This window comes from Squalius cephalus (genome assembly GCF_949319135.1).
Source record: "Squalius cephalus genome assembly, chromosome: 25".
Taxonomy (NCBI): Eukaryota; Metazoa; Chordata; class Actinopteri; order Cypriniformes; family Leuciscidae; genus Squalius; species Squalius cephalus.
Genome location: NC_137146.1, coordinates 5,462,930 through 5,488,254, shown reverse-complemented (window position 1 = coordinate 5,488,254; position 25,325 = coordinate 5,462,930). Strand labels below are relative to the sequence as shown.

At 37.0% G+C, this 25,325-nt stretch overlaps 1 protein-coding gene across 4 annotated transcripts in view; it reads right to left on the bottom strand.

The window, feature by feature from the left end:
* Positions 1-25,325, bottom strand: part of agap3 (ArfGAP with GTPase domain, ankyrin repeat and PH domain 3) — a 157,941-nt gene that overhangs the window by 52,550 nt on the left and 80,066 nt on the right. For 2 of the 4 annotated variants that reach the window (XM_079863064.1, XM_079863063.1), the window contains exons 4-10: positions 20,129-20,214; positions 18,019-18,160; positions 17,512-17,646; positions 14,309-14,436; positions 13,065-13,220; positions 8,565-8,648; positions 1,784-1,888 (exon numbers count right to left, since the gene is read on the bottom strand). In XM_079863064.1, coding sequence (XP_079719190.1) covers positions 1,784-1,888; positions 8,565-8,648; positions 13,065-13,220; positions 14,309-14,436; positions 17,512-17,646; positions 18,019-18,160; positions 20,129-20,214 — 836 coding nt within the window. Of the gene's footprint in view, positions 1-1,783; positions 1,889-8,564; positions 8,649-9,251; positions 10,916-11,526; positions 12,169-13,064; positions 13,221-14,308; positions 14,437-17,511; positions 17,647-18,018; positions 18,161-20,128; positions 20,215-25,325 lie in introns of those variants that run through there. The other 2 variants (XM_079863066.1, XM_079863065.1) reach the window with 2 other exon arrangements.

The window sequence follows — 25,325 nt, the reverse complement described above, 5'->3', positions numbered from 1 at the left end:
CGCAGAAAGCTATTAAGATGTGTGATTAAGCCATATTCAATTAGTTTCTACAAACAATTTAATTGATGTAGCAGACAGAATTAACAGAAGGGGATTGTGGGATAGCTCGGCTGGCTGCGGCGCAAAATTAAACCGTCTTTCCGTGCATCTCTCTCTCTCCCCGTCCTTCTCGTTGAGCTAAACGAGTGGTCCACAGGTGTCCAAACCCAAATGTCTCTAACGATTATGACGCCCATGGCATCGCGTGCCTATTACACACACCGCTGGCACGAGATGCGCATTATATCGATAATAAACATGCAGTTCATGTGAGAGACGTGAGTTTGGCCAAGATATTAATTTCGGTCATAGTCCGTGGAGACCGCTGAATGTGTCTCATGTAACTTGTCTTGACGGTCAAGGTACGCCGCTTCTCCAGTGGATCTTAATTAGGAAGCCCTTATTAATTACTAACCTATGTTACAAGTGTCGTAGAAACACAAGAACAAAGATAGGCGTGAACGTGACGTATGTAAATGAGGGGAACGGAGGAAAAGGGACGCGTGAGAAAGCTGGGGGATGAGTGAGAGGGGATTTTAGGAGGTATTAAGGCCGCGCGGGGGTTCTGACAGAGATAAATGTTCCGCGCGAAACGGCCCGTGCTTTTCCCGCGGCGACTGCCGTAAGATACGAGAGCTGCTGGAGCAACGGAAGAGAAGCTGACCTGTCCGGCCCTCATCTGTATTAGTAGAAAATACCTCCAAAACACCCAAACAGTCTCTCATACTGAATCTCAATCTAAACCATAATATCGTCGTTTCAAATGTTCATCATTCAAATAAGGTTTTAAAGATGTATAGAAATCATGCTAGTGCAATCGCGAAAAATCCATTCGATATGTCCCGTTACGTCAATGTTGGAATCGATTTCATGGTGTTTTTAACTGGAACGAGAGTTCTGATTTGTGAACAATTCTCTTTTTATGCTAAATTGGTTACAAACGTTTGTAGATCACTTGACCGTAAAAGATATCAGAGGTTAAAGAAGGAACATTCTCCAAACCTAAAATGAACATCCCATTTACTTAAAGGGATAGTTCACCCAAAAATGAAAATTATGTCATCATTTACCTGTATGAGTTTCTTTCTTCTGTTGAACACAAAAGAAGATATTTTGAAGAATGTTGGTTACCAAAAAGTTGATAGGCCCCATTGACCCATAAACTGTTTTGTTACCCATATTCTTCAAAATATCTTCATTTGTGTTCCGAAGATGATCAAAGGTCTTACAGGGTTTGGAACGACATGAGGGTGAGTAATTAATGCCAGAAATGGTTCTATCTCAAAACGCCGGCTCCCTATTAGCTAGCTCCTGCGTCAGCATCACACGCATATGCCGTGGTGGTCACGTGACCAGCGTCGGCCAATAGTGAGGCAGCGTTCTGACGTAGAACCTGGAAGGGCTGCACTGTTTACACTACATCAACAGCATTGGATTTGATCAAAAATATCTTAATTTGTGTTCAGAAGATGAACGAAAGTCTTACGGGTTTGGAACGACACGAGGGTGAGTAATTAATGACAGAATTTTCATTTTGGGTGAACTATCCCTTTAAGAACCCTAGAATATATATGAACAAAAATAGACTGTTCTAGGATCCAAAAAGTATTAGCTGGGTAAGCAAGGAAATTACACCAAATACCACTCAGTGAATCATTTGTTTGAATCAGTTCACTGAATTGAATCATCTTAATGAACCTATTCAGCTAAATGAACTCTAACAGCAGAGGAGACGCATACTTACATGTAAACTAGGGTGGTAGGTGAGCAGGCCGTTGTCACACAAAGTTACGTATTTCTTCTTCCACTCCTTATTAAGTGATTTCCCACTCCTTTTTAACAAAATCCCCTGTTCAAGACAAAAACAATCAGTAATGAGAAGATTTCAGATCAGAAAACATTCACAATACTCTGAATAACAATCAGCAGGGCCATTTTAATAACACAGAAACAATTTCAGGTTCAGGATGAAGAAGATCAGCTGGTCAACCTCTGAGATGTCAAGACACATCCCCCTAGTTTCCCCAGCACTGTGAAGATTCATGTACTCATTCACACTTGAGTCACACACACACCCTCATTTGCATAAATACAAGGCCTATTAACACATAGTGTAGATTTTCACAGTCAATTTTCACCTTTTAAACCACTGCATGGGTTCTTCACACCAAACATTTGCTGTTAATGTTTTGTTTTACTTTAAGTAGGTCAACTTTGTTGTATTGCCCACATTTGTTTAATGCAAATTCTTGCCACTAACCTTCTCCAGTGATTTACATCAGTTTGTCATATCGTTCTTGGTGTGAACAGAACTTTCTATTTATTGATTTAGCAGATGATATTATCCAGAATGACTTACTTAATTAAGTGAGAAATAGTACAACAAAAAGTTATATAAAAGTAACTGCATATCAGCCATAAAAACAACAGTACTCTGTTTCCTCATAACATCTCCACAAACGTCATGTTTCACACTTTTATAATTAAGTAACTTCATTTAGCAACTGTATGCCATTACAAGCTGCCTTTGATAGAACTATCAGATTAATAAACAAATAAAATATCTTATGTATGTATATTTGAAGCGGTTCCTGCTTCAAAACCAGTAGGTTTAAGAGAAGAACCAATTTTTTCAGGCCTGGATCACTTTTTCCTTGGTGGACACCCACAGTCGGAGGCCGGATTGGGCATCGGCACCGTGTCTGTGCACATCAAAGACTGTGAGGAGCACATATCAGTGCTGTGGGGGGAGAGCAGAGGCTAAATCCAATTTGTGCACAGACTCAGTGTGTATTCTTTTGCCTGTTGCGCCGGCGAACTCTCCCAGACCTCTGCTAGCACGAGGATTAGAGCCTGTGATCCCGAGCTCTTCAAAAGCTTCCAGCCTCCATCCCGTCCCCTGCTCAAGGCCTCACCATCAATCTCCCGCTGTTCTTTTAAGAAAACACTCACTGAGCATTTATCCCCTAAAGTCCAGCCAGGACAAACACTCCCCGGCCAGGGCTGGAAGTGCACAGAGGTGTTTAGGGGTGGGCGGCAGGGAGCACAGGGGGTTTGGGTGGCCTGTTTTGGCTTAATTAGGGGATTAGGGAAGATTCCTGTGCTCTTTACCACTTCCTGTTGGGAGTGAGAGAGTAGGAGGGCTCTGATGTGTTAACCGGCCGGCCTGACACTGAAGGGGACTAATCCACGTGAAGAATACACTACTTGCTTAACATCAGTTGCTGACCCGGGGTCAACTGGGTATCATGGTGTTTACCCGACAATCAAGACCTAATCCTCTCCTCGCCTTGATCTGATCCCTCCACGGATATTCTCTCCTAAATACAGCTCTATCAACTCAACCACTCAAGAAGTAGTATTTAAAACAGTTGGCATTACTACATTACTACAAGTTACATTGACTACATGAAAATGTAATAAAATTATATATAACAAGTCAACTTTTTACATTTTATATATATAATGATAATAATATGTATAATTTATTGTATTTCACATTATTTTATTTTAAGCATCTGGCTGACAGTTTTATCCAAATGCTCTACAGGCCATATGTAGTAGTAATAATATGTAGTTAAAACAGTAAATCAAATTAAAATAGCAAAGAAAAAGCAGTGAAAAATAGCTCAAACAGTAGTCTGCCAAATGCATAATAATAAAATAAATGAAATAAAATGTAAAAAGTTGACTTGTTATATATAATTTTATATTACATTCATGTAGTGTCAAACAATAATCTGACAAAAGCATAAAATAAAATATAATGTGAAATAATAAAATAAATGTAATAGCAAAAAAGCAAAGAAAAATCTCAGAGTTGTCTGTCAAATCCATAAAATAATACAGAAAAGAAATGTGAAATAAAAATATGTATAGAAAAATTGACTTGTTATATATAATTTCATATAACATTAATGTAGCTCGAACAGTAGTGCATAATGCATAACCAAATGCATAAAATAAAAGTGAAATATATATATTTTTAAAAAGTATGCAAACATAGCCATCTTATTTACTTATAAATTTCTCCAGATTTGACTAATCCTGTATAAACACTGTAAAGGAAGCATGCTTGAGGGTTTTGGTCAAGCTTGTATTCTTCCTTGTATTTGGTGTTCATAATATATTATGATCACTATGCTGGAACTGTCATTTCATAAGAAGCAACCATCTGTTAGCTGAACTGCCCAGTCATTATTCATTCAATAATGCATGTGTTCCTACAGAATTCCTATCGGTTTGCCAATCAAATAAATTAAACGGACAACCGAGTGACCTCTTCTGGCAACGGCTTCTGTGCACGTACATGGACGTCGCACTAGTCACGTTTGTTTCCAACAGTCATGGCTGCATAAACATGATCGGTGAAATCACACCCCACAGTGCTGAAACAGATCAATGCTAAAAGAGAGAAACATGAACGTCTAGCATCAATAAAAGGAATATAAAGCAAGATGTTCAGGGTGGATTTGTGGATCTTGGAAAATGACCTCTATGTACTTTGATACTTTCAGATATTTCAATGAGAAAGTCTGAAATCATTAAATGATGTGTTTAATCTATTCCTTACTAAAAAGTACCATTATAAAATGTTACATACATTATGTACCACGTTTTTGAAGATAATGATGGTAATATCATGATGGTAGTATTTGAAGTTTTCCTTCAAGTACAAATTAAATACCAGAAATATGGTAAATAAAATGAAGTGTCATGGTATTACCATCTGACACCCTCAGTACTTTAAGGGGGATACATTACTATCATGAATGCAATTTTTCTTTCATTTCTTTCATTAATTTAGAAAATGTATTTACAGTTTAATAAATGTATACTTTCAATTATTTATAAATCATGGTAGTGTTTGTTGTATTGCCTTTATGTAAATAAATAATTAGCATTACAGTAAATCTTAGTATAAAATGGTACAAAATAATATAAGAAATTTCAATGAAAATAACCATTGTGAATAATGGGAATTACAGAAGAAAAAAAAAATTGTTAAATGCACATTTCACTTAAATATAAACTTTATATAAAATATATTTCACTATAAAATAAATTAAAACTTAAGTAAAAAATTATATATTTATTTTTAAATAAAATATAAATAAAACAAAATAAAATAATCCAAGCGTATTATGGTGATGAGAATTTAGGAGAAAATGCGACTTAATTGTCATGAGAATAATTGCACAATACAACACAAAAATAAAATAAAAAAATAAAACAACACCTATAAAATCAAAAAAAAAAAAGATTCACCCTAATGCAAAGGGTGGTTATTTACATTAGACTCTTTTTTTTTTTTTTTTTCACAACCTACAGCCCAATCAGCCAACATAAGTATACAAACGCCATGCTGACTGCACACGCACCTGTCTGTCTTCTATCTCCTAAACCAACAGACACACACACACACACAGATCCCTCTCTTCCTGTAGCTCACACAGACATGTCTATCATCACGATGGCCTCAGTTCTGTGGTCAGCGGAGGAGAGGAGGGGGAAAGAAAGAGGAACTTACTGGGATTAAACACAAAAGCCTTGTGTTGACAGTCTCCCTGTGTCACCCCTGAGCCATCACTGCTATTGTTGTCCTTATTTACCATTTTTACTGATTAGGAGGGATGGGGGGGTCCACAGTGTGTAATTTGCCCAGTGGGAGGTAATTATACTCCCATGGCACTTTGATCTTCCTGACTGTGCATTTGACTGGCCGGGCAATCAGCTCCATTGAAAGGCGTCCCACCATGGCCAGCGTCCCCCCTCTCCTTTACTCTCTCAGTGACTATCCACTACAGACAAACAGATTACAATGACTGCTCTTAAAGGGATCATCTTTAAAGCAGGAGTGTAATTGATGCACAATGGAGATAGAGTAAAGGAGGTCGACTGAGAGGAAATAGTTGTGTGATATGTTAACTGCGAGAGGGACGCGTCACCCCAATCATGTTAATGCTATGATCCATATACAAATGTTCCTATAAATATATTTTCGTTCCAACTGTGCATTCTGAATAATAATAAATAAATAAATGCACATATTTCCCCACTAACCTGCATTAGTCCAGTGCTCGTCTTCTCATTAACTGTGTTTTTCTCTTACTGATCATATTTCATAATTGTTGACTTTACATTTTTAAATGAATTTGACTAATAAAAAGGATTGCTTTTATTCCAGTCTTTTAAAATATTTGAATGAATGATGGTCCCTTAAATCAATTTAACGATGTTATTGAATTAATCTTAAATGGTAACGAACTCAGCATAGAGGAGAATGACAGTCAACTATTTTGAATATATTAATTATGATTTTTGGCCATAAATGTATGAAAAATGACACAATAGTAATTAAAATATGTGATACAAATAAATGAAGGTTTGTATTCATCAGGTCTCGCACTCTTTAGCATCGCGGTCACTAGTTTAGACGAGCACTGACACCCTGTGGTGGAATAATGGCGTATGTTCAACAGCCGCTGCTTTCTCAGGTCATTACACAGATATCATCAGAATATCTCTTATCCTGTCTTTGAACATGTTCAGGTTTTTACAGATTCTTGCAGACACTCATTTCAGGTGGTGTTCAGTCAACAACGTGACTACAGCACATTGAAAATATACATAACCGGAAATAAATGAGCTGTACTATTTCAAAACGGAAGTGCGTCACAAAGCTCAGCGCAAGTAATCCATTGAGATTAATATAAGTTTCAGATCTACAATTTAACATAAAATTGCCTCATGCAAATTGTACTTCAGATACTTGTACACAATTTATTTGTACATTTATTTTCACAGCACACAACAGAAACTGAATTACATGTGAATTACAAAATTGACTAAACTTCTTTTAAATTACCTTATTTGTAACCTATTTTTAAACTTTATTACGTAACTACTTTCAAACTAGTTGTGTATTATTTTTTGGAAATGATTTCTAAAAATTGTTGTTCGATATATGTGAAATATATATTACATGGAAAGAATTCCTCAAACACTTTTGTTAAACTATATCTAAACTCCATTTGTTAATTGTGTCTTAATGTCTTTCGAAACTATTTCTAAACAACATTTTTTACTAAACTATTTTCAAACATATTTGGAAAGGATTTCTAAACTACTTTTGTAAAACTACCTTATTTGTAAAATAGTGTTTAAAAACTCTCTAAAATACTACAAGGAAAGAATCTTGTAAACTAAATCTAAACAGCCTTCGTAAACTACTATGAAATGAATTTATTGTAAAATACTGCTTGGAAACTATTTCTAAATTACTTTTATAAACTACCTTATTTGTAAACTCCTTATTTAAAACTATTTCTAAATTGCCGTTGTTACCTAATTCTAAAGTATTTTATTAGAAAATGACTTTAAAAAACTAATTTGAAATTGTAAACTATTTGGAAGCCATTTTCTAAACTACTGCAACAGGATTTGTTTAAAGTCAGAGGTTGCATGTGATGCTTGTCCTAGGAATGACTTCTGTTCAATGTGACAATGCTAATCTCTGGCAGGGGTTAAAGGTTAAGGCTAGGGTTCATTTGAAAATTGAATCAGAGGCTCAAAAAACAACAAATGAACGAACAACTCTGCTAAAGAAAAATAAATATTTGACAGCTACTCCATCAAGTACTACCGCCAATTACTAAGATGAATCCTTTCAAAATCACATTAGATCTTTCCGACATCAGGCGAGGTATTTCACTAAACTGAGTTTAATTTCTGTTCAAACACATACATCAAAAAACTGACTGTAATGTAGAATGTAATGATTCTTGAACACCTGTTTCTACTGAATGTTATAAGTAGCCAAAAGTTCTTATACATGATTAAACAACATTAAATACCAGTTTCGGTTCATAAATCATATTAAATGATAAAAAAAAAAGCAATGGATACTCATTAATTGCACATTTCCCAAAGGGTGGCCAAATCCCAAATTTCTTGTTAGGGTGAGTTGGGCAAGGCTGATGATTATGTATCAATTATTAACTAAATAAATAAAATATATCCAACATAAAAACTCAAATAGAAATTTAAGGATTCCAAGACAATTTTTTAACGACGTGTAAGTTCATGGACATTCAAATGCATCTTTGCAAGAGCAGGCCAAAGGCTAAGTATAATTTTCCAATATGTTCCAACTGATTCACATTAGAGATTTTGGAGCTGAAAGTAAGTCATTGTTTGCCAGATTATTGTATATGTAATTGCATATCATATAAACTGCCAACAGGTTACTATAGATAGAACAAGAATATGTAGACTTAGTTAACATTGTGTTGTACTGACATCTGTTGGTCGCACAAAGAAACTGACAGAGAAAGCCTAAAACAATCAAGTTCATTTCAGTTTCAAAGTCTTCAAAAATAGTTTGCATACCCTTTTAGTGCTGAAACATACATCCACATCATGCATACATAGTAAAACACTTCTTAAGATATTGACATTTAAAAATCCTATCCTACAACAGTGTACTTACCTCATATAATGAGTGTATGAATGAGGTGACATACCTGTTTGATGGGTATGGCCCTTCCACTCCCTATACTGTCAGTTTTACTCTCAATGCTCTTTGTCTGATCACTGGCTTTCCGTGACTGCAAAGAAACAAGACAAGATGTCAGTGCAAAGAACACACTGGGAACATACATGGAGGTGGGGAGGGTGTGTGTGTGTTGTGTCTTAACTCTAGTGTGTGTGTGTGTGTGTGTGTGTGCAGGTGAAATGTGTGTCAGTGTGTTGTGGGGGACAACAAAAAATAGCAAGAAAAAGGCTCAAATAAACGCGCAAGCAGAACGGTGCAAACATACAGCAGCACATTGAACGTGCAGTATATATAGATACATATTTACACAGACCAGGACAGACACACAAAACAAAACGACAACGGAAAATATCAAGTTCGACCAATAACGAAACACAGGAAGTCAGAACTAAACCCCCTCAAGAGCTCTTTTGCAATCTTTGGCGCCTCCCTGTGGCTTTACCAACCACAGATGCAACAGATTCAAACAATTCAAGAACAATAAATGCATTTTTATATACAAAAGTGAGAAAAACAGCACAGGTTAGCAGGGGGGAAAGGATTCAGTTAATACGGTGCATCTTTTCGACGGCCTCCACCTGTCAAAACATTTGATAAACACTTCCAGGTCAGACGAGAAAAAAAGATGCAGAATTAGGGTTAAATTCACAGAAACATTTCCAACAAAGCAAAATCATGTTAGGGAATTAAGTTATACATTTCAGATCTGGATTACAAGACGTCTCCGCTTCCAGGAAGTGGCTGGAAAATGGCATTAAGCAAAGAATTAATGTTAAACAAGGAATTTTCTCACTCAAAATGAACCAAAAACATCCACAATGCACTCATACCCGACAGACAACATCATGGTCTCATACGAAACAAGATGAGGCGCTCATTCGCAAATGGAGAGAGGTATGGTTTCATCTACGCAAATAAACTAGGCTGATGTGTATTTTTCAACAGTTTATTTTCGTTTGGATATATACAGACACCATACAAATCAAGTCACAGGTTTACGTGGAAATAGTCAACAGGCAGAGCCACACATTGCAGTTCCCACAAGAGAGAGTTTGACTAAAGAGGCGCTGTTTCATATATCTCATATATTTATAGAATATACTTTCTATAGAATACCATTGGAAATCAAATTCAATACAAGATATACGGCAGTCTATATTTGTCCATTATTGAATGATATAAAAAACGAAACAGTGTGCAACGCATGGAACAGTTCATCTTACCACATTGTCATGAAAGAAAAAAAATGAATAAGCAAACCAATTAAATAAAAGAACAAAATAATGGCTCTGGGTCACAAATAGATACTACATTCATACAAGTCGGTGCATTTCCGTCACGCTTCTCTACGTTTATGAAGGCCTTCATATTGTTCAGACTTCACACCGAGCGAGCAAACCGCGACCGGGCGTCGCCGCGACACCTGCATCAACCAAACAAGCAGCTTTATAAACGCATCACAACGCAATGTGACGTCTCAGGGTGTCATGTGACATCATGTTAGTTTCACAGTTAGTTGGCGGTCAGCATATCGGTCGGCACGAACAATTAAGCTATGTCATCCGGAATCCGGATTCACATCTTTTCATCGGCGAGGGATCCGTCGCTATGCCGGCCGTGCAGCATCGGGACCTCGACTAGCATCACATTCGAGTGTGACGTGCTTTACAAAGCCGCGGTCTTGTTAATAAAGATGGACGGAGACGCGAGGCGCCGTCTGTGGCGCTCGGTGTGAAGTGTGACTAGCTAAACTAACCCATCAGACACAGAACTCAAAAAAGAAAAACAGGCAAAAAAAAGAAAAGAAAAAAAGAGAACAAAACAAAGAATATCTTGGCAAATCTCCTAGTGTTTGGAATAACCGCAAAAGTTCTGTCCTTTTGAATTGCGAAGCATCCTTCTTTTTTTTTCTTTTTTTTTGTATTAAATTTTGGGGGTCACGATGGTGTTGTCGATGGCTATAGTCCGAGATTGTTCAGTATACAGGATAAACATTTAGCAGTAAAATGACTGATTATGATTCAGTTCAATGTGTTCAGATAACGAAAGTTCGAAATCTGTCTTTTTCTGTCCAACCAATGTCCTTAAAACTCAACCATGGCTGCCAAGGGGCATGTGTCCAAGAAAGCCATGGTGATACCCACGATGCAATGCGGGCTATTAGGGGGAATAAAGCAGCGCTTGTTTGCTCCTCCTCACGGAGGACCCCTTCCCATAATGCATTGCGGTCGTACCACCACCAACCCAAGGGCTCATCTAATTGAGGAGAAGCTGGAAAGCCCTTTTAGTTGAAGATAGGTTGGAAACAGAAGAACAAATCTGGAAATATCGACAAAAACAGTTCAACACTTTGGTCACGGGGAGCGTGGACAGAAAGGTTGTAGAGTGAAAAAAAAGCAATGGATCGTAAAAAATGCTAAGACATCTACATTGGATATGATGGCAGATGTAGTATGATTATTGGCTTTTTACAGGGCAAATAGTGATGATGTGTCGAGAAATAATAAAATAAATCAAACCCCTTCCTGTGCTCTTGTAGAATGAAAAATAAACAGACGCCACATCAGACCAATGACAAAAAATGGTCGTTTTTAAGTATCATGGAAGCACTGTGCTTAGTTTCCTGTCCTCTGCTGACATCTAGTGGCAAAGACACACACTTATGAAATGATAATAATGAGGGAATGGTATGAATTATGAGGTGATAGGAAATATTACTAAATCGGCAAACTGTTCTTTTTATATTATTCAATAATATTTAGTCTTTGAATTTTTTTTATAATAATATTTTTAACAAAATATTACATTTATGGCTTTCTTTAAAATGTAAATATTAAATTTTTTATTTAATATTGAACATATGTTTCATTCTGTCTTACCTTAATTTATTGGCACTGATGTGTGTGTGTGTATATATATATATATATATATAATTATATATATATAATTTAATTTCTTTCTTTTTTCTTAGTAGATGACCATCCAAATGTGGTTATTTCTTATAGTCTACTGGTGGTAACAAATTTACTCTTTCACTATGATCAAAAAGACTATGATTATAAGGCCACTCTTGACTTGGAACAATAAAATAACATCTAACATAAATTATATTTATTTGATTGGGAAAAAAAAAAAAACTGCCGAAAATTCTGGTGATAGCTAGCAAAGACAAAAAACAAAGGCTTTCCTCACATTTCTCGCATGCTATTTTGGTACATTTTGCTAAAATTTGGCAAAAAAAGATCCAATTGGCAATGAGATGACTGGTTAGAGATGTCGTCGAAAGGGTAAATTAGTGAACGGTCCAGATCTCCCAGCCGTCTTCTGAACGTTGTCGAGAGGCTGCGTGGCCCCTCCCTCTGGGTATGGCTCCTCCCACACTCCCTCCCCGCCCTCACCCTTGATCCCGCCCACACGGTAAGTCTGGTTCACGGGGCTCCTCAGAAGGTCATGAGTTGAAACTCCCGTTCGCTCTGCCACTCGGGCACCCAGACGGGGTAGGTGGCGTGCTTCGGCTCCGTCACGCGCACCGGCAGAGCGTCGTGTCTCGCGTGGATGGGGTTAGACACGACCTAGCAGGGAGGGAGGGAGAAACAGGACAGGGGAAGCTAGCAAAAGAGCCGGCACTGCTGCAGCCAATCACCTTGCAGGATCCTTTTGATTGGAGGAGAGTTTGGGGCGAATGGGGACAAATTTTATTGGTTATGGTGGGAGGGGGGGGGGAGGGGTTGATTGGTAGTGGATCTTGATAGGTTAGGTTGGAGATGGTGGTGTTGCTAGTACAGTAGTACAGTGTGTGTGGCTCTGCCTCTCTCTGTCTGGCTCCAGCGGAAAGACACGCTAGGTGAATGTCTGTTAAAGAAGAGAAGGGGGCGGGGCTTGCTAGGGAATTTTGCTGATTGACACAGTGAAATTAGGAAGGGCAAAGGGAAAACTATCAGTATTGGGGAGGGGAGGTATTCAAATCCAGAGTAGATAAAAAGCTAAGTTCCCTTGGTGTACAGCTTTCAAAATTTACAGTGTATAAAGGACGAGGCAAATCAAAATGGCGGAAAAATTAGCGTAAATTGAAGTGTCTTGCCTTTTCCTAAACATCTCTCATGTTTTAATGCTTGCCTCCTCGCATTTACTGAAATATGTAGCTATAAAAAGCATGTGGTCATGCGCTTCTGTGGTAGCAGAGGCAGGAGGGATTCGGTTACACTTAGTTCTGTACCTCCCTCTTGTGGTCAGAGATGGCATTACTCTCTCTGGCTTTGCCCTCCACTGCCCTGGGCTTGAGGGGAAGGGGGTGATGAGAGGGTACCTAAGGGCAGATCCACTCACTGCAGACCTAGAAACAGCTTCTCTCTTGCTCACTGGCCGTCTGAAAGCAGCAGGGGCTGCTGGGAGATCTGCAGTCAGGGGAAGTCCAGCACTCTCAGTAGTGGGAGTGCGTGGTGCTCTGCATTAGCTGCCTCATACTTACTGTGAAGATATTGGAGCGTCGTTTGGACTGCTTGCGGATGGGCGTGGGAGTGTTGGAGGCGGCCACTGTCTCGATGCGCATCTCCCTCTGGCTTATGCTGGGGGTGGAGGGAACGGAGGAGGAGTAATCGCTGAACGCACCTCCTCCATTAGCAGCCTGAAACAAACAGAGAGGGAAATGGGGAGGGAGGGAGGGAGGATAGATAGATAGATAGATAGATAGATAGATAGATAGATAGATAGATAGATAGATAGATAGATAGATAGAGAGATAGAGATGAATAGATGGATAGAACAACAACGTTAGATAAACAGATATAATGACAGATAAAATGAAAGATTGAATGAACGACAGACAGAAAAACAGATATAACGATAGATAGATAAGTATAGATACAGACAGACAGATAGATAGATACAGATATGAAAAGAACAAGAGAGATAGATTGAACAATATAATCAGTATGATTTTCTGTGCACTGACATTCAACAAATTTTCATTTTAATTCATAAAGGCCTGTTCTTGCATCTTGATTCTCATATTTGCATTATGCATATATAAATACGCACTGCACTGTGCAGATGGTTGTGGGCAATATTAGTTCATTATGCAAAAAAAAAAAAACAAAAAAAAATCAATTTATGTAAAAATCAATTTATGTAACTTTGGAATTCTATTTCCGAGGTACTATGATTTGGGACAGACAAATTCTAATTTGCCACACTAATAGTATGTATAGTATGCAAAATGAGATGCAGCCCAAGCCATACTATTTAGTAAAATAAAAAGCAGGCAAGCTTTTGTTATTTTAGACTGATCAGAGTTTGTGAGAAAGTAGAGACACAAATGTTGTAGGTTCAATCCCAAGAAGGCCAGTCCTGGTTTTATAGTAGAATAGCATTTACCTTAATATTTCTGAGACACTTTATTCATTATAATAATGTACCATGGTAAACCTATTTCTGTATTAAATATCATAGCTACTACAATTACTGTAACTGTTGTAAAACTATAATAAATATTTCTGCCATTTTATTTAATTTCTTTTGTGATTACAGTTGTTTTTAAGTAAAAAATAATAGTAACTATTTTGATGAAAATGTGGTATATTTTTCGAAGGCAAAATAACCAATAACAACTAGCCTCTAGCCAATTCTTTTCTCTGAGATTCACCTTGCAGTTTGCATGCTAGCTGGTTCAGGACTGAGGCTGACCCCAGATCAGAACAGATGCCCCAGACTCACCTGATTAATGTGTACAGAGGGAATGGATGCGGCCGGGACAGACGAGTGGCTGGGAGAGTTGGGCAGAGATTTACACGGACCAATCGAAAGCTGCTGTTTTTTCCTCAGCGCCACCACTTTCTGAGCAACTGCAATCACATATCATAAACATTTCAACTTTGAAATCTATCTAAAATATCTAACATATACATGCATGTAATGTAAATCACAAACAAATATTTTGCACGTCCTACAGATCGTAGGTTCGGTTTTAATACTGGTAGAGACATTTTAAGATGAAAATGAATAACATGAAACAATGTTTTCACCTATGTGGTGAGATTGCCTGCAGGTCTAAGAGTTTAGAGAGTTTTTATATACAATACTGTAGTTTTGGCTTTAGTACTTTTAATCAGCAAGGATGCATTAAATAGATTAAAAGAAACAGTAAATACATTTACGATGACATTAAATAAATGCTGTTCTGTTGAAATTTCTACGAATCCTGAAAAAAGTATCACGTTTCCACAAAAATATGAAGCAGTGCAATTTTTTCAACATTGATAATAATCAGAAATGTTTCTTGAGCAGCAAATCATCATATTAGAATGATTTCTGAAGGATCATGTGACACTGAAGACTGGAGCAATGATGCTGAAAATTCAGCTTTGATCACAGGAAAAAAATGCACTATATTCAAATAGAAAACAGCTATTTTAAATTGTAATAATATTTCAAAATAAATAAATGTAGCCTTGGTGAGCAGAAGAGACTTCCTTCAAAAAAAGGAACACTTTTGAAAGGTAGTTAAAGTATGCAAGTATTTATCCAAAATGTTTATGTATGATATTTGTATGGTATGATATGAGTATCATGTATGATATTTACATTACATTCAATGCTTATTATTTTGTAGGGAGATGTTCCTAACTTATGCATGTACAATTTTTCAGTTGTAATTCAATTGTAATGACGCACACAATGTTTCTTCCACAGCAGTGAAATGTTTTCGTGCAGATTAACTGCATAAATCCAGGAACTCTGGAGACCGACAGTACAGTGTGCCTACGGTCATTGAACAAGTGACTCAACAATATTCACTTCTACTCCTCACGAAAACAAAGAGAGACAGGAAGGAAGAAAGAAAGATGACTTCAATACTACAGACAAACGAGAGCTGCATAGAGGAAGACCAAGCGAAAGAAACCAGCAATGACGAGATGATGTTTATCAAAAAGTCGAACGGATCACAGTCTCCAGACAACAAAGGCATCTCTGTCTTTTAATTATTTCAAATGCAGCCCGAGGAGGCAATTACACGCAGAAGAAAACAGCAACCGTCAACACACCGGCAATAAACGCAGGGCCGAGAGAAATCCATCCTGACAACGATGATATTGGAGAGCGCGGAGGAAACTGAAACGCTGCGGAGCAATAAAGCTGCTGGAATTATCGCGCGGGAGGAACTCTCATATGGATATATGGAGCAGCTACACCAGATTACTGTGCGGCGGCTTGATAAATACTTATGTAATGTGTATCTGGTATAGGTGATGTGAAACCACTCTACCTCGAGCAGGCGGCTAGAGGGACACAAAAGAGATGTGTGGGCAGATTTCTGTTGCTTACTCAGCAATACATTCATGCCACATGACGACAGTGGGCGGAAGAGAGAGCGCTATCAGTGAACTCAGAGTACCGCTGATATTCCAACCGGTTTTTAGGATTGTTCGTAAATGCACTAACCGCTACCGACATAAAAACGACCAGAAAACACAGCTGTTTGTTAGATGAGAAGATAAAAGCAGAACACTGGACGATAATGCATTCAGAATGTCTCACAACAACACTTGCTGTGTATATGATATAATACAATAAGCAAATAATGTCATAATAAATACCCATTCATGGTCATACCTTTAAAGATGAATGCAGTATTGTTGTTTTATGATGATACGATGATATAATGATTGTTTTAAAGGGGACATATCATGCTAAATCCACTTTTTTAGCCCTTAAATGCATTTTGTTGTATATTTGGAGTGTTTAGAAGTACAGAAAAGTTGAAATTATTCTCTTCAGGTGCTTCGTTGATATCTTTATATTCTGTTTTGGCCTTATTTTTCAACCTTTTCCGATTTTTCTGTTATCTATGACGTTTTGTGAACTATTACGTCACAGTATTTGCAGCGGAACTGCCAAATAAGGACATTGACTTCCAGCCCAACACTTCGAGCAATCCGCCATTTTTATTTCTCGCTGCAATTTTGTAGTCCAAGCTAAAGGATGCAGAAGTTACGAGAGGGTAAGTTAAAATGTTCGGTTGTTGGATGTAGTAACCCACACGCTTCATTACACCGTCTAATGTAGATGAACTGCCGCGCTTGTGACAGGGCGCATGTTTAACTGAAAGAACGAGCAGAGAGAGAGAGAGACCCGGTCGCGCGCGCGCACTCTCTCTCTCTTCAGAGCCAGGCGAAAGTGTAAACAAGACTTCACCGTCTCCAAACCGTGCTCTCTCTCCCTCGCACATATTAATCAAAATCAATCGACACGGTGGTAAAAGGTCGGAAGACCAAAGTTTCATGTGTAAATACAGTAACACACCATTGCGATACATCCATATGAAGACGTTCGTCGTCTTCATTTTCATCTCGCTCCGGCTCCGACTCTGGCTCGAACATGTAAGGCTGGCTGGACAAGTCTTCCGTTGTTGACATTTTGTTAATAACGTGTGAATAAGTTTCTGTGCCGCTAGATAATCGTATCTCTGCTATCAAACTACAAAAATGGCCGAACGGGGTGGAGTTGAACCGAGTGTCACCTCTGCATCCTGGAGAGGGGGCGGGGTATGAAGTATTTAAAGAGACCGCACATCAGAAAAGGGGTAGAAAAGGGGCCTGTGGAACTATAATAATGAGGAATTCAGACCCAAGCATTGCAGTTCCGCTTTATATAGACTACAAATGTATGATTTATATGTAAAAAGGAACGATTTAAAATCATGATATGTCTCCTTTAACTGCTTTTCTGCTTTTTGACATCATAAAAAATAACTACTAGACTCCAGTTCAACACTGGTCCATATAATAACGGTCTCGAAGAACAGGGAATATTACCTGCGAACCAGGATGATAAACTCACACCTGAGGATCAAATCGTAACACTGCATAAACACTGCAAGTGTGTTCAGAGACACTAGTTTAACACATCAGGCATCTCACCATCTTGAAAGACTCTCTCCACGTTAAGACCATAAGTGGAGCAAGTTTCGTAATACGTGGAGCGTTTCAGGTCGTTGGACAGTTTCCGAGCTCGGGCGTCATCTATCACTCTGGGGTTGGCAGCGCTGATGGCATCTAAAAGACATATGATGCCATTAAGTGAAGACACAGCATACAGTATTCATTTTAGTGTGTACTATTCTTTTAAACTAACTCTTCAGCAAACATAATGACAGTACAGCATTGAAATGCTCATCATAATTATGAGTCTCATCAAAATCCAATTTACGTACAAGTAATGGGCAAATGCGCAAGAAAGAGTGTTTTACTGCAGATGAGACTTCCTAGCCTGCTGCTTTGTTAAAACAAGACAAATGTACCATTTCGTCATCTTCAAGACTATGACTAAGTGCGAGACTTTAATGGCAGATCTAATAAAAACAAGTGCACATCAAATTTTGTGTATCCTGTGCTCTTCTGTAGAAGAATGATGGTGTCGTGACTCACCCTGCGTCCCCACCAGAACCATGGGAACCTCTGCCGCGTTCCTGTAGCTGGAAAGACGCAGGAAGTAGTTATAAACCGTCTGGAAGCTGATCTCATCCTCCAAGCTGAAGACGAACACCACCGCGTCCACCCAGGCAGCAAACTGAAAAACAAGCAAACAAAACATTACCAATCTGTGCATCTTTAATCATTTCATTTGGCTAACAGCTTTTGCGGTATATATATATGTATATAGTACCGGTCAAACATTTTTTAATGTTTTTGAAACTCGTATGTCCATCAAGCCTGCATTTATTTGATAAAAAAATGTAAATTTGTGAAATATTATTACAATTTAAAATAATGGTTTTCTATTTTAATATACTTTAAAATATAATTTATTTCTGTGATCAAAACTGGATTTTCAGCATCATTACTCCAGTCTTCAGTGTCACATGATCCTTCACAAATCATTCTAATATGCTAATTTTAAACTCAGTTATCATTGATGTAGGAAACAGTTGTGCTGCTTAATATGTTTTTGGAACCTGTGATACTTTATTCAGGATTCACTAATGAATATAAATATAAATCATTATAGCTATAGAGCAGATGGACCATTTGTATATGCTAGTTATATTTTGCAGTGCAGGAAGAAACATTTCAGTAACGTTAAGCAATTTCGGTTGTTTACTGAAGCCTACGTGCATGACATTCCTCTTTTTGTTTTCCATTACCTGCAGGAGAATAATTCTAATCACGGATCAATTTCGTGACCAGTAACTCGAATTATTCCAGAGCCCTGAGACACACTCACTGACGTCTGCTTGAAATTTGAAGGGCCGTATTACAAATTCTTGTGGTAATTTGCATTCTAATCAATTACGCATTACCATAAAACCAGCTAAACGGAACACAGACTAACAGAGAATAATTATCACCGCTATTCCACTAGGAGCTACACTGGCAGAAAAAGTTTCACTCGAAATCCCCGTTCCCACAACACAGGAAGCGAGTACTCATCGCCGCTCGCCATGAGAACCATCAGACTATAATTACACTGAGCCGCAGTAAAAATGTGAAAATAGGGCCACCATGAAATGGGTCCCACGAGGCAAGTACAGCCGTTCAAAATGACACAGCCCCACATCCCGCTCTCTGCTGTGGGAATGGGGACTGGGTGACACATTTGTGGAATATTTTAACAGCTATTTGGACAGATCTCTGCTTTTCTCAACTTGTGAAAAATCTCACTTTCTCAGATATCATCAATTATTGTAGCGCCGCGTCAGCATGCAGCCCAGGAGCTGCAAATTGAACAAGATAATTAAGGTGTTTGGGGTATTACTAGTACTTTACAAGGAAATATGTAAACAGTTTTTATCCACACAAACTACAATTAGATGTCCGTACATGACCAGAAAATGTCCTTAAAGGAACAGTTCATCCAAAATGTTCACGCTACTCTTTTCCATACAGTAAGAGCAGACGTTGAAGTTTTTATGTTAATTTCCCCTATTTTTATATTTAGTTTACCTTTGCTGCCATCTAACGCTCACAATTTAATCCACCGTAATAAGTTTTTTAATATTAAAATTGGACCTTCTCTAGATACAAATCATAATGACAACATTTATAGTGCTTTTTGGACTTCATTACAGTATATAATTTGTTCTATGAACAATTTTTTATGGAATAGAGCAGAATGAACATTCATTAAAACAAAATTACAAAAAACATTGAGCAAACTATTCCTGTAACAGAGTTTTATTAGAGTTTTCAAATTATTATAGTTTTAAAGCCTCATAAATAAAGGAAAAATTGGACATGTTATTGTTAACTAAAATGAAAGCTATTAAAATCATTTTAGTTAATTGAAAAAAAAAGCTGAAATAAAAACTAAATATTTGATGAAAAACTTTAAAAACTTAAAATTAGGTTTTTAAGTATATATTAATAAATGTGGCATTGGCAACTAAATTAAATGGGTTTAAGTTGAAGAACTAAACATACTAAAACTAAATTAAAATGAAAACTGAACATATAAATCCAAAAGCTAATCCAAAATATTATAATTGTATGTAAGCAATGCTAAAATTGCACAGCTTTCACAGTTTAGCTTGTGGCTTACCTGCAGTTCTGGGGGGCCGCCTTCATCCCTGATCAGCAAGAGATAACTTTGTCCATCCACCACAATCTCCTTTTTAAACCTCCCTCCTGCAAAAACACAGAATAACATTAATTATCCTGTTTCTATATAACATGGTCCTCTGTGAAGCTCATTTATCAACAGGAGGTGTGCTGTTGACGTCAACGCATCAAGATTAAGGGACTGAAGATACACCCCTGAGGAACACCCTCCAGTCCAGTCAATCTGAACAGAGAGACATTTACAATTTTCAATTTACGTATACCTTCTGGCAGTTGTGAAGTGTTGGACAGGGGATGGAGAAAGAGCGGATGAGTTAGTGAGCGTGCAAATGAGTGTTTGGGATGTATGTGCGTGCATGTCTAAACATGACTAACTATTACAGCCACCAGAGGGCCGCCCATCGCTCCTGCTTCATTATACAGCACACAGAAACATGGGAATCTCTGTTAACAACGAGTAGAGCAACTGATTAAAAAGAAATATCAGCCAACAAATGAAATTAGGCAAGCCTTATCCGAAGATCTGAGTGATTTCGACACCAGCAGTGAAATGAGAGTCTGAGACTCTGATTTTTCACCCTTCATTTATTCTCTCCTCTACAGAAGTTGTTTTCCTTCCTCACAGCCGCTGGTGCTGAAAGCTGAGGGAACTTTGATGCTACTGAGATTCCCCCAAATTACATAGCATTTTTTTTTTATATATAGGAAAGTTTGTGGAGCCGACTGAATCGTGCCTTATGGTAATCTTCTAGGGGGACAAAAGAGGAAGGGTGATTTCTTCAATGATTATGACAGGTTAAAAAGGCAATGATTAAATCAAGCCTGGAGAGGAGATGACTCGATTTGTTTGAACTGCTAGGAAATTTCAATAAGCAGCCGCTGAATGGTACAGCGGTGTGGTACAGAAATTATGTAACAATGTTAGTTAAGAGAATGAAAATATGAAAAAGCAATAGTAAATAATATCAAATATATTTAAAATATCTAAAATATAAAATGAAAACAGTTTGCATATTATACCTAAAATATAATATTGAAATAACAAATGAATATAATAGAAATCATAATTATATGTACATAAATTAATTATGAGCAAATTATTTGACATAATAAATATACTAAATAATAATATAAATTATAATAATAAATAAATGTAAACACTATTTTATAAAGAATATATATATATAAAATTTAAATAATAAATTAATATAATAAATGAATAATAAAAAAAAAAACTAATTAGTATATACAGCCTGAAAAATAAACATGAAGCAATTACAGTGACAAACTATTCGACATAAACATACTAAATAATAAAATATTTATATTTTATAATAATAAATAAATTAAAACACAATTTCATATTATATATATATATATATATATATATATAAACTGACATTTAATCAGTTAATCATATAATTTATAATTGTATATATATTAAATACACAAACATTTAAAATAAAAATTATTGGTATTTAACAATTACTCAATTATACAATTATTATTAAAGCAAGAAACAACAAAAGAGATTAAACTAGGGGGCTATATTGTACATGATGCAATGAAATGAACAATGCAATGAACTTGACTTTCCATTTACAGCCTGATAAATAAACAGGAAGTGATTAAAGTGACAATTCTAACACTTGTTTTTGATCCATTATTTCATCTTACAGCTGGACACCCTTCACAAGCAACGTGACGAGAACATGTGACAAAAATCTAGCACACTGCACACCATTTCACTATAAAAAGTAGGCAGTATTCAGATCATTCAGTGCATGACTTCACTCTGACAACCTATTCGCAGGCTTACTTTACCTCTGCTTCCTTCTGGGAAATGCATGATGGAGCTTTGTCACTTCTGAGAACTAAATATAATGACTGAATGCTTGTTCCACAGTGTATGACTGAAACTTGCTAAAGTTCGTGCCACATGGCCAATCTTTACTTTCAAGTTCAGTGACCCCTGGGCTAAATTGGCATTAAGAGGTACAGCGAGGGCACAGAAGTACAGCCCGGCGGAGCGGTGAGGGATGGTAATAATAGCAGAACCAAACACAACATGACACTACACAGAGATTCCAACAGTGACCTCACATCGACTGAGAGATATCATCCATAGATCCATTACGCCAAGAACACTCCACTTAATTAGTTCATCTGTGTCCTGAGAATCCGTCCTAGCTATTTTTATTCCATAAATGCTTCCCTTGAGCCTAAAAGCAAAAAGGTACAGCATCATTTTCTTTCTTAAAGGAGAACAAAATGTTCATGCTGGTAAATATTAATCCATCAGATGAAATTGCAAGCATAATAAATATGCAGAAATAATTATTTACATCTACTGGAGCAAAATGCAAGTCATGCTTGCATGCAAAACAGATCTGAAAATCACAGTCATTTAGAAAAGTTAATACAGTCGTTTCACAATCCACATGACTCCAGGAATCAATTCGTTTGCTCAAATCTAAAACCCTAAAAAATGAGTAACAATGCTTGGATTAAGGAGCGTCACTAAAAAACTTAATTGAAAGTAGTTCAGTTTTTCCAGCACATCAACTGAAGGTTTTGAACTTGTTGAAAAGAAAAGGGCACGCCTGAACACGTCATAATATGACAGAACAAAAATCCCTGCAGCAAAGTTTCCTGCTCATTCAGACTTTGGCAGAAAGCCGTATAAACATCTAAATAGTAGTTTTCTTTTTAGCCTGACACAGCTTTTGGCCGACGCTGAAACTCAGCCCTTGATTTCAGTCTTCAGGAATCTGTCGTTAAAATTCTAATCTCTAATTTAGATTTCAGAGGGGCAGCTGGTGCCATGAGGGCATAAACATTTAATCTCTCCACGTCACTCAAAAGTAAACGCTGAGGATTGATGACACGCTCTGGTGGCCTGACCCTCTGTTGCCATGGCAACACCTGAGCAACCACAGAGGCGGAGCATCGGCTTGGAAACTCACAGCTTCGTCTGTGCAGGAGCGAATGGCAGATGACAAATTAAGATTAAAAAGAAATTAGGGACATTTTCAATCAAGCGTTGCTTAATAAAACCGAGAACGTCTGCAAACGATTCATGCAGTATGAAATCACAATAACATTAAATCACGCAACTGCTCTTTTGACAAATATTTGTGCAAGTGTAAAACAACAATACAAATGTCAGACAAAGCAGGAAAGAGTCTTCGCTTACATTATCTTTGGACATGATAACATGGTAAAACCGTGGCTTTTTTGGACACTGACTAAAGTAAAATCATGGTATTCTTTGAGGTAGCTCCACTGAAATACTATTTTATATGAATATATAGTAGTCCCTTTATGAAAAATGTACCATGGTAAAGTAGTGGTATCAGGTGGTAAATACCAAGGTGCTTTGATACTGGTATATGACGAAAAACACATGGTAAATATATACACTAAACGTTCAAAAGTTTGGTCAGTGTTCTTTTTTTTTTTTTCAAGAAATGAATACTTTTATTCAGTAAGGATGCATTAAATAGATCAAAAATGACAGCTTTGATCACAGGAATAAATTACATTTTAGGATATATATAAACATATTTTAAATTGTAATAATATTTCACAATATAGCCTTGGTCAAAAAACATGAAAAAATCTTATCAACCCCAAACCTTTGAACAGTAGTGCATCTTTTATAAAAAACATTGTTTTGCCACTGGATACCATCACAAACGTTTTTCTAAGGGAAGTCAGAGGACATGGCTTTATTACAGAACATGACAGATGTTCATTTTAATAAATCAATATAAACAATAATATTAAATCCTGCCAGAGCTTCTGTTCTGCCTTGATGCGAGTTTTATATCACAGAAAGACTGATATTCGGTTTCTATTATAGAATAACAACTAGGCCTATGTATTAGTTTAAGTTAACTACTCAGGTGTGTGTTAACACCAATCTCACAATCCCACACCGATTCATTGATTTTCATTTTTCTCACTGCATTAGACACGAGCATTATTCCACATTAACGCCACAGTTTGGTCAGAGAAGCAGAGAATTTGACTGAATGAGACGGAAGTGCGAAAACTGCATTCGAAACAAGTCCCAACAGGCTCCCGAGTGTCTTTTTCTTACAAGTGGAAAACAATGTGCATACAGGCTTCCAACAAAACCCACTGGGCCAGAATACTGAACTTTAAGCCTGTTTTGAGGCATGTTCCGGATTCAACTCTTAAGTAAAAACTTACAAAAAACAGATTTGCAGTAATGCACTTGCAATATGCTGCTAGTATTTTGACTAAAGCGCTTAATTCTTAAACAGACAAATCTGTGTTATACGAGTCATAAGTTATCTAAACCATCCTTTTAGCAGCAGAACTATTGTTTATGCAGTACAGATGGAATTCCTGCAAAATTTCTTTACATAAACAGTGTTTTTCAATAGTTACATTGCAATTTTTAGCTTTTAGTATACCTTTAATGAGTTTTTTATTAATATGGAATATGCCATTTTTTAAAATGAATGATACTCTAAATAAGAAAGTAAAACCACCAGTAGGTGGCGGCAAATGTCTTAAGTCACTCATTCATTCGATTCGTTCCAACAGCTGATTCATTCAGGAATTAAATAAATGGCTCTCTTTATGAATGGGTCATTGAATCATTGGTTCACCTGATTAATTTGTTCAAAAAAGCAGATTCATTCAGAAACGAAACACAGCTGTGTGTTGCTCAGAGACTCTCTGCTCTGGCTTTACAGGTATTATTTTCGTTGTCAAAAATTGAGCAAAAACAGGCAATACTGTGTCTAAAATATGACACAATATTAACTTCTTATTTATTGAACTGTTGTTTAAAATCAATATCACATCTGCACTCGTGCTATTCGGGACAAAAACAGCACTCGTGTGATATTGCTTAAAGCAATAGTTCACAAAAAAATGAAAACGAAGATATTTTGAAGAATGTCGGTAACCAAACAGTTAATGGACCCCATTGACTTTCATTCAGGAGTTATTGAATACAGACACCGACATTCTTTAAAATATTCCTTTGTGTTCAGCAGAAGAAAGAAATTCATTCAGGTTTAACACAACTTGAGGGTGAGTAAATGATGACAGAATTTTCATTTTTAAGTAAACTATTCCTTTAACTATATCATGAGACAAAAACTCCTAGAGGAACATTTTTTGCCCTGATATCTTGA